This window comes from Pteropus alecto, unplaced genomic scaffold, assembly GCF_000325575.1.
Source record: "Pteropus alecto unplaced genomic scaffold, ASM32557v1 scaffold98, whole genome shotgun sequence".
Classification (NCBI taxonomy): Eukaryota; Metazoa; Chordata; class Mammalia; order Chiroptera; family Pteropodidae; genus Pteropus; species Pteropus alecto.
The window spans coordinates 21,932,115-21,946,051 of NW_006443570.1; the positions used below are offsets into that span (position 1 = coordinate 21,932,115).

At 46.4% G+C, this 13,937-nt stretch overlaps 1 protein-coding gene across 8 annotated transcripts in view; it reads left to right on the plus strand.

Moving 5' to 3' along the window:
- RPH3AL (rabphilin 3A like (without C2 domains)) overlaps positions 1-13,937 on the plus strand; it is a 143,618-nt gene that overhangs the window by 107,957 nt on the left and 21,724 nt on the right. For all 8 annotated transcript variants that reach the window (XM_025041531.1, XM_015599271.2, XM_015599266.2 and 5 more), the window contains one exon: positions 7,184-7,358. In XM_025041531.1, coding sequence (XP_024897299.1) covers positions 7,184-7,358 — 175 coding nt within the window. The remainder of the gene's footprint in view (positions 1-7,183; positions 7,359-13,937) is intronic.

The window sequence follows — 13,937 nt, forward strand, 5'->3', positions numbered from 1 at the left end:
AGGGCGATTCTTTTGCTGGTCTCTCTGGAGTCATTTCATGGGCTGCAGTCATCTGACAGCTCGACTGGGGTGGAGGCCCAAGAAGGTTTACGTCTCTGCAGTCAGTGCTGACTGTTGGCTGGGGTGTCTTGGTTCTCCTCCGCGTGGCCTCTCATCCTCCAAGTACGCTGGACTCAGCTCTCACACTATGGCATAAGTGGTGAGAAAGGAAGCTGCTGGGCCTCTTAAGGCCTGGTTAGAAGTCACAGGTTATTTCTGCCACATTCTGTTGGTCAAAGCAAGTCACGAGCCTAGACCAGATTCAAGGAATGGGGAAATAGGCTCTACCTCTTAATGGGAGGAAATCAAAATAGTTGGTGGCCATGTTTAATCTACCACAACTTCCCAGGCAGCTTCTCCCTCTGTCTTAGCTTGGGCTGCTCTAACAAAATACCATAGACAGGGATGGGCTTAAACAAAAGGACTTTATTTCTCACAGTTCTGGAGGCTGGAAGTCCAAGATCAAGGTGCAGGCAGATTTGCTTCCTGGTGAGAGCCCTCTTCCCACCTTGCAGTTGGCTGCCATCTTGCTGTATCCTCACACAGAGGAGAGAAAAGCAAACTCTCTGGTATCTCTTCTTATAAGGACACTAATCCCATCATGGGGGCCCCATCCTCATGACCTCATCTAAATCTAATTACCTCCCAAAGGCCTCATTTCCAAATGCCATCACATTGGGGGTTAGGGTGTCATTCAGCCCATAGCCCCCTCTAAGAGCCAGAGTTGCTCCTCGGTAACCTGAGTTACTTAAAGCCTTGGAATTTGGACTTATGTTTGTTAGGTACCTGGAATGTGCTGGGTGCCCTGGGAGGCTCTTGCCATCATGGAGCTTTTGATATGATGCAGAAAACAGACATGTAAACAGGTGATCATAACAATCTGTATGTTACAATAGGAGACCTGCACTGTTCTGTGGAAGCTTCTGGATTAATTTCCTAAAGGCTGGATTTCCTCATCCCAATCCAGGGAAGAGAGAAAGAACAACATGTACAAAGGCCTGGAGGCAAGAGCATCTTAGTGTGGTCAGGGAATGAGAGTGGCTGCGTCTGGCTGATCCAGAGTGTGGGGGTGGGAGTAGAATTGAGATAAGAGTGGGGAGGGAGGGAGGGGCTGGCAGAGTTCTGGGGTCTTGCTGTCCATGCTGCAGAGTTTAGCTTCTTGTTAGTGTTCCTGGGAGGCCAGCACCGTGTGTGTGTGTGTGTGTGTGTGTGTGTGTGTGTGTGGCTGCCACTCTGCTAGGGTGGATTGACCCTTTAAGATACTCTTTTTTAAAATGACCAAAGTTTAAGCAAGAAGACCTCTCTGTAATAGGCCATTTCCCATGGATTTTCAAGGTTGGGCCAGCCTGGAGCTTGTTAAGCAGACAGAACATGATCTCCCTGAGGACAGAGTCGTACATTCTGTCCCCTGGGGACAGCTCCTTTGCTTTCCCTTCTTCATTTGTTTTTTCGGTCAGTCAGTCAACAACATTCCTGCCATGTACAGGCTCCTTGCTGTGTCCTGGGAATAGGCCACGGCTCAGACACAGCCCTGCCCTTGAAGAGCTCACAGCTTCTTTGTGGGTGAAGTGCTGTACCAGCAGTACCACGTGGCCTCCAGGAGCATAGCAAATGCACTCTGGTTTTGCACAAGGTGGCACAGAAGTCTTCCCAGGGGAACTGTTGCTCCTTGATGGAAATGGGGATGAAGTGCACTCCAGGTGGGAAGTACAGCATGTGCAAAGGCCACAGACTGTCCCCATGCTCCAACCAGTGAAGTGAGGGGTGGAGAGCCTGGACCCCTCACCTGAGTTCACACAGGTGCACTCCTGATTGCATGGGAGGTGGGGAGAAGCAATAACACACAGAAGGGGCAGAGCACTGGACAGGGACAGAGGCCACCCCCTCCCCATCCTTCCCAGTGGCTGGTCCCTTAGGCCTCCTCTTCTTTCCAACAGGGCCTGGCAATTACCACCTACTCCAGCCACAGCCATTTAGGAAATGCCAGTGATTAGCGATTGTTATCATGGTAATTAAAATTCCCTGGGAAAAGCTTGGCTAATATCCATCAGTATCTGCAGTCAGGTTGTTCGTGAGCTGAAATCATAATGAAAACCTGGAAGCAGAGCACAAAGCCGTGCTACGGGAGGATTTAATGCTGTTGGCCACCCCGGGCAAGTGCCATGCTGGCTGTGCAAGTCTTTTCTCATTAAATGGCGTTTTCAAGGCTGGCTGCTTTGCTAGCCTTATCACAGCAAACCGCACATGGGGAGCAGGGTGGGGCTTTGCAGAATCACACATCTTTTTAAGAAAGTGAACCTTTTCTGATCTGTGGCGGGGTGGGGGGCTTTTCCCCCTGTGTTGGGGGAGAGGGCCAGGCAATGATGCCAGGCAGTGGGTGATGGGCTTGATTGCATGGAGCAGAAATCACATGATTAAGAGCTACTGTTGTATGTTTTGCAGGAAAGGGCTGGGCAGGGAGGTGAAAAAAGGTCTGAGGATGTGCATGAATAGGCATGGGGGGAGGAGGGGCAGCTGCTCAGAACTCAGCCCAGCTGGGATCCCTCACGCCTCACCTCACTAGTCCTGCTCTCTCATGTGGAAGGCACTTCCCAAAATACTGACAGAGTGTCTTATATACCTCCACTCAGGTGTGCCCTCTGTATCAGGTGATGCACCTGTGTCTGCCTGTTGCAAGGACTCAGAAAGTGCTTCTCCTTGAGCTGGTCCAGGATCACCAGCCAGTCTGGCATGGTCCGGTCTCTGCCCACCGTGATGGCATCAGGCCTTCACCTGGACTACAGTGCTAACACAAAAGAAGCAGAGAGACCCCAGACCCTGTTCCAATGGACTCACAGGGAATGACTGACCTGCCCACTGGATCCTGGGGAGGCACTGCAGGCCTAGCAGACCCATGAGGTCATTGCCTCTGCTGAGCATAAATATCAGGGTGAATTATATGAAATTGACAGAGAGGTTAATATGTCAGGGAGGTTGAATGCCATTTAAAAAAGTTGAATATCAGCAGTTTCATGCAATTCAAGCTAAGACTTTAAATTCTGTGCTCTTTATACTATTTTCCAAAAGCACTTGACTGATCAGTGATTTTTAAGTAGAGAATAGGGTTTCAGATGGATTGTTGCAACGGGAGGTGAGGCTGATGGTGTTGGGCCCACTGGTTGTGATATGTCAGGTTGGGCAGGAGCAGCTGGGGTTGGTGTTTGAAGAAGGGCTGAGAGTATGCTGCTCCTTGTGCCCTGGAGTTCATGGTCAAGGAGGTTCACTGGAGCTTGCTCTGCATGGGCAGACCCTGTGGGAACTTCCTCTTTATCCCTTGTGTAATCTGAAACAGTAAATCCATTTGATTAATTATAAGAACTTGGATGAAGCCCACAGGCCACTTCCCCAGGAATGCATCAGACTTTATGGATTGGTACACCTTCTAGCAAACAACCCAGTTCAGCCATTCAACAGTGCTTATTGTGTCAGGAGTGTGCTAGGAGCTTGAAGATACAGTGGTGAGCAAAAGCACCTTGACGCTCCCTCGTGGGTGGTAGACCCTTGTGGAAGAGACAGATGAAAATGAAAGGACCAGCCGAAAGGTGGAAGCAATCCAAGTGTCCATTGATGGATGAGTGGATAAACTAAATGTGGTATTTACCTACAATGGAATCTTATTCAGCTTCAAAGAGGAAGGAAATTCTGACACATACTGCAATATGGACGAACCTTGAGGACATTATGCTAAGGGAAATAAGCCAAATACTGTAGGTATGTCGAATACAATACTCTATGATTCTACTTATATGAGGCACCTAGACTAGTAACTCTGAAGACAGAAAGTAGAACAGTGGTCCCGGGGGCTAGGGGGAGAGGTGAATGGGGAGCTGTTTAATGGGTACAAGTTTAAGTTTTATAAGGTAAAAAGACTTCTGGAGATTGGCTACCCAACAATGTGAGTGTACTTAACGCTACTGAACTATATACTTAGAAATGGTTAAGATGGTAAATTTTATGTTGTATATATTTTAACACAATTAAACATTTTTTAATTAAACAAGAAAAAAAAAAGGAAGAAACATGTACACTCATGAGCTTGCACCATGGCCCCAGCTCCACAGGAAAAGTACAGAGGCTGTGAGGTGAGGGCTCACTGAGTGTCAGTGATATGCTTGGCTCTGTGGTGTCCCCAAAAACTGCTTGGTAGTGTTTTTTGGTCTTTCCCAATAAAAGCCACACAACAATGAAGCCACATCTCTTAGTTACCCTCAGGATTGTCCCATCCACTCCCCTTCAAACAGGGCCTTGGCTGGCCAGGCATGAGGGCAGTGTGCCCTCCACCAGAGACAACGTGCCTCAGGGGCAGCAGCAAGATCCCCATCCTCCATCCCGCAGCACCTTGGGACCTGACAAAGGCTCCCCAAGCCCACCCCTCCAAGGGCACTGCTCCTAAGCGGGGCCCCAGACCAGACCCCACATCCCACCAAGAAGTGCAGTGTGGGGTCCCTGCCCGGAAGACACTTAACACTCCACTAGAGATTTGACTTTTCTTCCTGGAGAAGAAAACACACATCATCATCTAAATGTACACACATCCCTTGACCTGGCAGTTCCAATCTCTGGAATGTCTCTTAAGACAATAACTGACACCTGTCTGATGATATGCGTGCAAAGTGATGGTTGCAGCACCGCTCATAGAGTGAAAAATTGGAAGCAATTTAAGTGTCCTTCAGTGGAGGGCTGCTTTAATTAAGTTTAATAAATCCAAACTATAGAGCCATTAAAACATAATGATGGAGACTATTACTTATTGACACAGAACAGCTGCTATGATATATAGTTAAATGGGGTCAGAAACAGGTTGCATCTATATGATCCTGTTCTTCTAAAATAACAAAAATTTGTGTATATGCCCAGAAAAGGGTATAAAGAATTCACAGCATGGTGTTAAACAGGGCTCCCCCTATATGTGGTAATATTACAAGTAACCCAAAGTTTCTTCACTTTACTTTTTTGTTAGTGTCCTAATATTTTATGCTATGTATGTGTGTATTTCTCTTCTCAGGAAAAAAAAAAAAGACAAAACATAGTAGGAGTTGGGGCAGTGCAGTTCAGGTCCTAAGCCCACCAGGCGCCACCATTCACACATGGCTCTCTAGGGATTGCTTCATTTGGTCCCCTGGAGTCCCAGCCCATGCTGGGGGCAGGGGCGAGAGGTCAGCATGCTCAGGGGAGGGCAGGCAAAGCCAACACTGATGGATGCACAGACCTTCACTTAGCAGACGGAGGCCGAATGAGCCCTTTGCCAGCATCCCCCGCCACCCCCGTGGCCTCTGGGCTTGGGTGCCTGTTCTCAGGAGCCACACAGAAGCTCTGCAGGGACAGAGTGGCCTTTGGTGGCAGCTGCTTGTATTAGTTTTCTCTCTCTGTATGGCACTTCCATCCTCTCTAGGTGTCCAGTCTGCAGGACATAGTGTCCATGATGATGACTCATTGAAGATTTTTTCATTACCTAACCACAATTTAGTGAGCCTCGACTTTGCATCTGTAAACTGTTGGGAGGAGGCTCTGCAGCCTCCAGTGTGGAGTAGAGGCCAGGAGAGTGGTGGGCTGGCCTTGGGCAAGTTGCTCAACTTGTTGGAGCCTTTGTATTCCCATCTGGAAAGTGGGGTAATAATAAAGCTTCCTCAAAGAACTATTATCACCAGATGCCTCAGGGAATGGGGGAAGAGACTTTTTAATTGTGCAGTTTGTGAATTTTAGATCGTGTGCATGCGTTACCAATTCAAATAAATAATTATGTATTGTAGGAGGGCTGTGAGAGGATCAGAAAGGGTTTTTCAAAGGGGGCCTCATGAAGCATTCTTTCCACCAGATGGGTTCTGTGTTATTCAAGAGCTACACAAAGCTGGCCCTTCCACGCAGGGTAACTGGGAGGGAGAGATGAGTGATTCATGCCAGGGACAGGTTTTGGACCCTGTGGTCCTGTGGCTGGCACTATGGAGCATAAAGAGGCAACTGCTGTCTACTTGGAGAAATAAATGCACATCACTCAACAAGTGAAGAGTCACTACTGTATAGCGAAATGCTGGGTTTATGCAGACCCATGACTAGCGTTGAGTTTCTCCAGGAAAACCTGCTGAGTTGGTTCCAAGTAGAAAGCACTGTATGTTCCTTCATCTTGTTGGAGAACCCTGTGCACAGTGGCATATAAGGCTCCAAGAAGTCCTGCAATAACAGAGCTTGGTTTAACCTAGTGCTTCCCAGTGTACATAATCAGGAACATTTTTTTTTTTTTTGCATAACTCCCGTTAATATCCCACAGAACTAATATGGTGCAGAGGAAGTTTGGGCAGTGGGAAACAGTGTCCTAGAGAGAATCAGGGCAGACTCTGTGGCCTTCTGATCTTAAATTCTCCCTTCTGAGTAAGGGACTTTGTCTACTGGTTATAAAGCTGTCTGCATTTGTCAGCCGAGAGGAGGAGGGAGACACTGGCAATCATGAGCATCCCGGCTGTCGCGTGGCTGTCTGTGGCCAGCACTGGGCCTACGTTCATTTGTGAGTCTGATCCTCATGGCGGTCCTGTGAGATGGGTCCTATTCCTACATCCGCCTACTGGTGATGAAACTGAGGGTCAGAATGTGTCCCAACTCACAGCTGCTAGATGACAGATCCAGGATTCAAACCCAGCAGGTCTGCTCTGAACTTCCAAGGCTTCCTCTTCCTTTAAAAGGTCACATCATTCCTTCACACCTTCCCACTCTTCTTATTACATAGCCCAAATGTATTTCCTTCATCAGAAAAGAGATTAGGGAGCACTGGATGTTGTTTAAAGTAGGCGTCGAGTTCAGAGGCCTTACTTATCTCAGCTGCTGCTCTGAATTCCACTCTGTGGTTCTCTCTGAGATTCAGGCCCTCTCTCTGCCTACTGCAGATTGTCTCATCTCGAAGACCGATCCAGATAGCTTCCAGTACCATGCATGGCCTGTCTCGCCTCTTCCAGCCACTTGTCACTCTGCCCAAGTCTCCAGGGGAAGTAGCATCTATTGAGCACTTTGCAACTTTGCCCTAGGAGGAGAGGGTGGGGGCCCAGGTGGGAGCTTGGTACAGAGAAGGCTGCTTTGTGTCTCGTGCTCTAAGCAGGTGTCTTCCCCCACCCCTCAGGTCTGGAAGAGATCGGGGGCCTGGTTTTACAAAGGGCTCCCCAAGTACATCCTCCCCCTAAAGACCCCCGGCCGGACTGATGATCCCCACTTACGACCTTTGCCTGTGGAGCCAGCTGAGCAAGAGCCCAGGAGCACTGAGACCAGTCGAGTCTACACATGGGCCCGAGGGAGAGGTAAGTCCCCTTTGCCCCTCTCCTGGGACAGCAGTTAACATTTGGGCCCTCAGCCAGCCAAGCAGTGCCACAGGCACCAAGCCAGTGCCTGCCACACTCTCCGTGTTTCATACTGGTGTTTCATCCCTCTCTGTGCCATTGGCTCCCCATGTGCACCCACATGGGTGGCTGGACCTCGGCACAGTGATTACTGGCAGCAAGAGGGGACCATTCATAAACAAGCACTAATTTGGGGGCGGGGATGCACTATGGATTTTTGAAGAAATGTGGTATCAGTTGAAGTTTTTTGCAAAGTCTAAAATTGCACTTTTCCAAGGCAGGCCTGTACCATCTCTTCTCAGTACATGTCTTGTGTCTTCCCTGGTCCTGTGAACAAAGTAACTTTGCACCCAGGGCCTCTTGGTATTTGTGGTGGTTGCATGAATGTAGATGCTTCCCAAGTGGTTACCGTCAGAAGGGGAGCTCTGCCACAATGGTAATAATAATAGTATCTGATATGGCAGCTGGCTCTCCAAAGCTTGCATGATGCTTTAGTGCTTGTGATTTTACTTTCAAAGCTTCTGGTCTCACGAGAGCCTCTGAAAGTGGACAGGGCAGGTGTTTAGTAGCCCCATTGTACAGATGAGTAGCCTGAGGCCCAGAGAAAAAGAGGGTGTGTGGCAGAGCAGGGTGCTGCCCTCTGGGCTCTGCTCCTTCTGCCCTAATATGTCTGAGTTTCAGCCCCTGTCTCAGGTCTGAGGGTCCTAAATGAGACAAGGCAGCCAGAGCGATGGGCTCATCCCGATACTAGGGTGATAGACCCAAAATAATAGATGTGCAGCTGCTCTGAGGGGCTCTGGAGCGTCTCCATCTTTGGATTATGACATAGCATCTGACTATCTTTGTATCATTTGGGCTTTTTTTTTTTTTTTTTTGTTACAAAAATAAGGCGTGTTTATTATAAAATTATGAAGGTTGTCAAGTGATATAATTTAGAAGTTAAAAATTCCCTGTAGGTCAGCCCTTCCAGACATAAGCTGGTATTAACAGCTGGGCATCTGTTCTCCAGATCTTTTCCTAGGCATCACTTGACTCTGTCTGCAGCAGGCCTTCCTTGCTAATTCTGCTGGACTCTGTTTGCATTCTAATCTTCTGAGTTTGACTACCCTGCCATCAATGCCACAAACAAGCCCTTGCATGGATCATGGACAAGTGCAGGTGAAGACTGGGCAGGCAGAGTCAGGGGAGCAGGCCCCCCTGGAGTGCTGTGGCTACCCCACAAAGGGAGCCTGGGGGAATTTGCTGGGGAAGTGGCTCCTTCTTCCCTTCCGTCCCATTTCCACCCTCAAAGCTGGGGCTTTCTCCCGTCCCAGCCCTGTCAGGGTGCATCTATGTCCCCTCAGATCAAGGGAAGAGATGCAACCATGGAAACAGAAGCTGGTAGACAGTTGGGTTTAGAATGTTGCTTCGAGTGAGCAGAGGAGGAGAGGCCATGAGGCCCCACGCCGAGGGGCCCTCACTGCCCTGTCTGCTCCAGTATCAGCATGGTGCGCACGCACTCATATTCATGTACGCACGTGTGCAGACACTCGCCCCTGGGGAAGGGCAGAACCTCCGTCTCTTCCTCAGCCACACAGATGACTTTTTAATTATGTGGGTGAGGAGGCCAGTGGCCCACACACTTGCAGGCAGCACCGTTTATTAACCAAGTTTGCACCAAGGCCAGGCCAGGCTATGTGGAGGCCCCCTCGTGTGAACTTGGTCTCCCTCTGCGGATTGGGTTAGGAGCCCCCCAGGCTCCCAGAGCAGAAGGCAGTGCTTCCTCCATGTCAGGTCCCATGCCAGGCACATCACAGCCCTGTGATAATCCACAATTTAGTTCCAAGCAGGAGAAGGTGACCCAGACAGGTGGCCTATGTGTCTCGCCCAGGGGCAGCAGGATGGTGAGGGCCAATGGCCCTGGGCAGGTCGTGGAGGCCCAGAAGGTGCCTGCACCCACCCAGAGAGGGGTGTGCCAGGAATGTGTGACGTGCATGTGGTAGGCAGGACTGACCTTGGGGAAACCCACAATTAGGGGGAGAGGGAGGAATAGGAGTTGGCAGGTGGCAAAGGAGGCACTGCGGGAGTAGCAGAGGGAAGTAGAGAGATCCCATGCCATGTAACCAAAGCGCCAGGGCTTTGCAAAAAGGGGTACTGGAAAGCCACCAACGAGCCACCTGTTCCTGACCCAAATCTGGCTGTGCACTCACAGAGACACTTGGTAGCAACCAGATACTAGTGGAAGACCAGAGGCCCGGGCCAGCTGGAATCATCCTTACAGCTGGTCCTGAGCTTGGGGCCAAGCAGGGAGCCCTCCAGGAGGTCAGCCCCATGCTAGCCCTTGTGTGGTTTCCTGGTGGTCCACATGGCCTCAAGTCTGTGGCAGCCCCTGGGAGGGCTCAGCCATGCCTGCCTCTGGGAAGCCCCCCAAGCTGCCAGGGTCCTCTGCCTCAGTCCAGATTCCTTCTCAGGCTGGTCTTGAGGCTGTCAGGCTCCTGGCAGCAGACGGCCTCAGCAGGCAGCCTTGGGAGTCTGGCACAGGCCGTCACTGGGCCTTTCCAGTCCACTGCTGACTGGGGAACTAGTCGGTATTTTCCCAGCTTTGAGAGTGGCTTCTCCTCTTTACTCCCAGCCCTACCATCAGCGGTGCCCAGGAGTGAGGCAGCTGACTGGGTCAGAGCTGAAGTATGTGGTTCAGGTCAGTGCCTATCTAGTAAACCGACCTTCACAGCACCCCTTTTAGCCGAAACTGAGCTTCAGGCCAGGTGGAAACAGTGACCCACCCGCATTGGGGTGTGGGCTCACCACCACACTGGAAGCTGCATCCTGTGTCTGCCCTGAACAGGCCAATATCTCAGCACATGGCATAGGAGAGGCATGGAATAGATGGTTATTAGATGGATAAATGAACCACTCACTTGCTCCATGATATTTGAAAGGCCTATGGAAGGGTTTCATTAGGACTTCCAAGCTCCCCTAGGACAGGTCTGTTGGACAGCCTCAGGGCCATCATCCCCATGCCCCTGCTTCCAGACACCCCAGGGCCATCATCCGCCTCCTGCCCAGCAGTCCCTGCTCCCTAGCATGGGAGCCAATGCTGACACCAGCACACTGTCTCTGGCCCTCTTCATCACCCCTGGTTTTCTCTCTCTCTCTCCCCGTCTTTCCTTCTCTCTCTCCTTGCCTGAGAGAGAGAGGAGACCTGGGGCCCAACTTCTCCCCGCATTCCAACCTACCCTACTTTCTCCTGCCCTGTTGTGAGACGAAGGGTAATCAATAGATACAAGCTGTGAACTTTTCAGTCCACAGCGACGTCAAATGAAATGTATTGATGTTTCTGAGGCAGTTTCCTTTTCATCCATCTTTAAATTTTAAATTTTCTTTGTTAATTTTTAATTATATAAGAATACGTAATCTATTTAACAAGTAAATTCAAAGTATATGAAAAATTAAAATCTCTTCCCTTGCCTTCATCTCCAAACCCCTTTCTCCTTGTTCCTACAAACATATACTTAATATCGGGTTATTTTTTTGTTCGTTTTGATTTTTGCTTTTGTTTTAACAACAAAAATAGGCTCTTACTTATAACTCTGCATGTTGCATATCTATATAATAGCTATAAAGTTTACTTTATTCTTTTTAATGGCTGAATAAAATCCCATCATATCATGTATTGTTATTTAATTATTCACCTATTGATGGACATTCAAATCGTTTCTGACTTTTTGTCACTGCAAGCAGTAATAAAACATCCTTATATGTATATGATGCTTTTATTTCCATGGGGTAGGTTTCCAAAAATGGGGTTGTGTGGCAAAGGAGGCACTGGTCAATTTCAAAAGACACTGCCAAACTATATTCCCAAAACATAGTCTTTTATACTCATTTACTTTTGCTTCCTCGCTTGCCATGAATATTATTGGCATTTACGATTTTGGCAAAAATAATATTTCATTATTTTAATTTGCACATTTGAGTATCTTCATATCTTTATTATTTTCAGTTATTAAGGTTTCCTTTTTTAAAAATGGCCTATTTAAATCTATTGCTTATTTTTTATTAAATTATTTTCTCTTATTGATTTGTAGATACTCCTTATATGTTAGAGTAAATGGATTGCAGATATTTTTCTCCTTGACTTTACATTTTGTTTGACTTTAGTCTTTACTTATAGCATTTTGCCATTCAAAATCTATTTTGCCATTCGAAAACAATTTTTTTCTTAATTTTTGTGAAGTCAAGTGTGTCTTTCTTTTGCCTTGTGATTTCTAGGTTTCCTGTCTTGTTTTGAAATGTCTTCCTCTCCAAGGTTAAAAAAATCTGCTAACTATGGCCATGCCACTCTGAACAAGCCTGATCCCATCTGATCTCGGAAGCTAAGGAGGGTCAGGCCTGGTTAGTACTTGGATGGGAGACCACCAAGTACTAGGAAGACCAGGTGCTGTAGGCATTTAAAAAAGAAAAAATCTGCTAAATAAAAAGTTTAAGTAATATAAGAATAAAAGGAAATTACTTACATATGATAAAATTACCAAAAAAGAGAAAAATCTAACACCAAATATCATATTAACTGATAAAGCACTGAAGCAGTGTTCCATCAAAATGCAAGTCAAGAATACCCCCATCATCACCATCACTCAATAGTATTTTGTAGTATTTAACTAACGTAATAAGGCAAGAAAATAAAATAATCTGTTACTACTGGCAAAGAGAAGAAATTCTCTTATTTGCAGATGATATGATTGTATGCCAAGAAAACCCAAGAGCGTGTACTAAAACAACCCACTAAGAATAATAAGAGAATTTGGGAAGTGATAGGATACAATGTAAATCAATAGTTTATACACCAAAAAACAATAATTTTACTCTATACCAACAAACTAGAAATAGAAATGGAAAAAATCCATTTATAATTGCAACAAAAATTATAAAATGCCTACAAACAAGTTTTAAAAGAGAATTATAGGTCCAACATGAAGAAAAACATGAAGAATCTTATCACAGAACCAAAAGTAAGACATGAACAGAGAGGCAGATAAGAATCTTGGTCCCTCCAAATTAGTAAGTGTAACAACTGTCTGATTCTCAGTGGAGTCTTTAGAGAAAAATGAACTCAAATGTTTTCACTACCCATTGGGTAAATAAAATGTGACATAACCATACAATGGAATATTATTCAGCCTTAAAAAGAATGAAGTACTGACACATGCTACAACATGGATGAACCTTGTAAACATTAAATTAAATGAAAGAAGCCAGAGACAAAATGCCATATAGTGTATGGATTCCATTCATATAAAATGTCCAAAACAGGCAAATCCGTGGAGACAGAAGTAGATTAGTGACTACTGGGGGCTGGGGAGGATGTGGAAAAATAGGCAGTAACTGCTAATGAATGCAGGGTCTCTTTTAAAAGTGATGAAAATGTTCTGGAATTAGTGGTGATGGTTGCACTATGAATATATTAAAAACCACTGAATCGTGTACTTTCAAAGGGTAAATTTTATGGTACATAAATTATATTTCAATAAAACTCCATAAGAAAGTTAAAGAATATTTTAACAAAATGTTTATTTTAAAAATAAACCTGACCAAATGTTAAAGCTTACTATAAAGTTACTACAATCAATAGAAACAGTATAGTATTGGCACTAGAATAAATAGAATATTTATAGAATAAATAGATAAGTGGAACAGAATAGAGAAATAATAGACCTGAAAGTGTATAGAAGCTGAACATTGGTAGCTTTTTCATTCAATGGGAAAATAACAGGTTTATTTAACAACTGGAGCTAGGATAATTAAATTTCCGCCCCATTCCATGTGTATCCAGAAACACATTGCAGATAGATTAAATTTCTAAATGTTAAAAATAACACAATGAATGTATTCAACAAAGATTAGAAGTGAGGTTTTCTCTCTATGTATGTCAGAGAGAGCTGGTGACACTCTGGCACCTATAGGACAGGTGGGCTGACTGTGTGAATTTGCTACTCACTCCCTCTGGACACTGGGTGTTGAATTGGGCCTTGCCTGGAGACCCTTTGGTGAGGCCTCTACAAGTTTGCTCATAGCAGGACATTTGTCCTTTCTTCAGGATGGGGTAGGAAACAGTGTGACCTGAATTTCTCCTAGTGACTGGCCCTGGGCCTGACCTGGCTACCTCTGGGAAGAGGTCTCTACCCTCCCCCCACCCCTCCACCCCAATCAATCCCGATGGAGTGTATGCTCCACATTACTTTTCCCTGGCAGACCATTACTCCACGTTTATGGCGGCAATAAATAAAGTCAGTTTTTGCATGCTCCCAGGTCTCTTTGTTCTCCCTATGAAATATAGGGTATAAATGGTGGAGCCAGTACCTCGGGCTCTTAGATCTTAATCCCTTTAGTCCTGGGCCCAGCTCTTCTACAGGCTTCTTTCCTTTGAGCTGGATTCCTATTCTTGAGCTGTGTATAGAGTAGGGATCGGGTATACCATATTAACCTTGTATATTTGAATAATAAGAGATTTTTTTTTTCTCATATACTAGAAAGCTTGGAAGAAGGCAGCTGCAGCTTTGG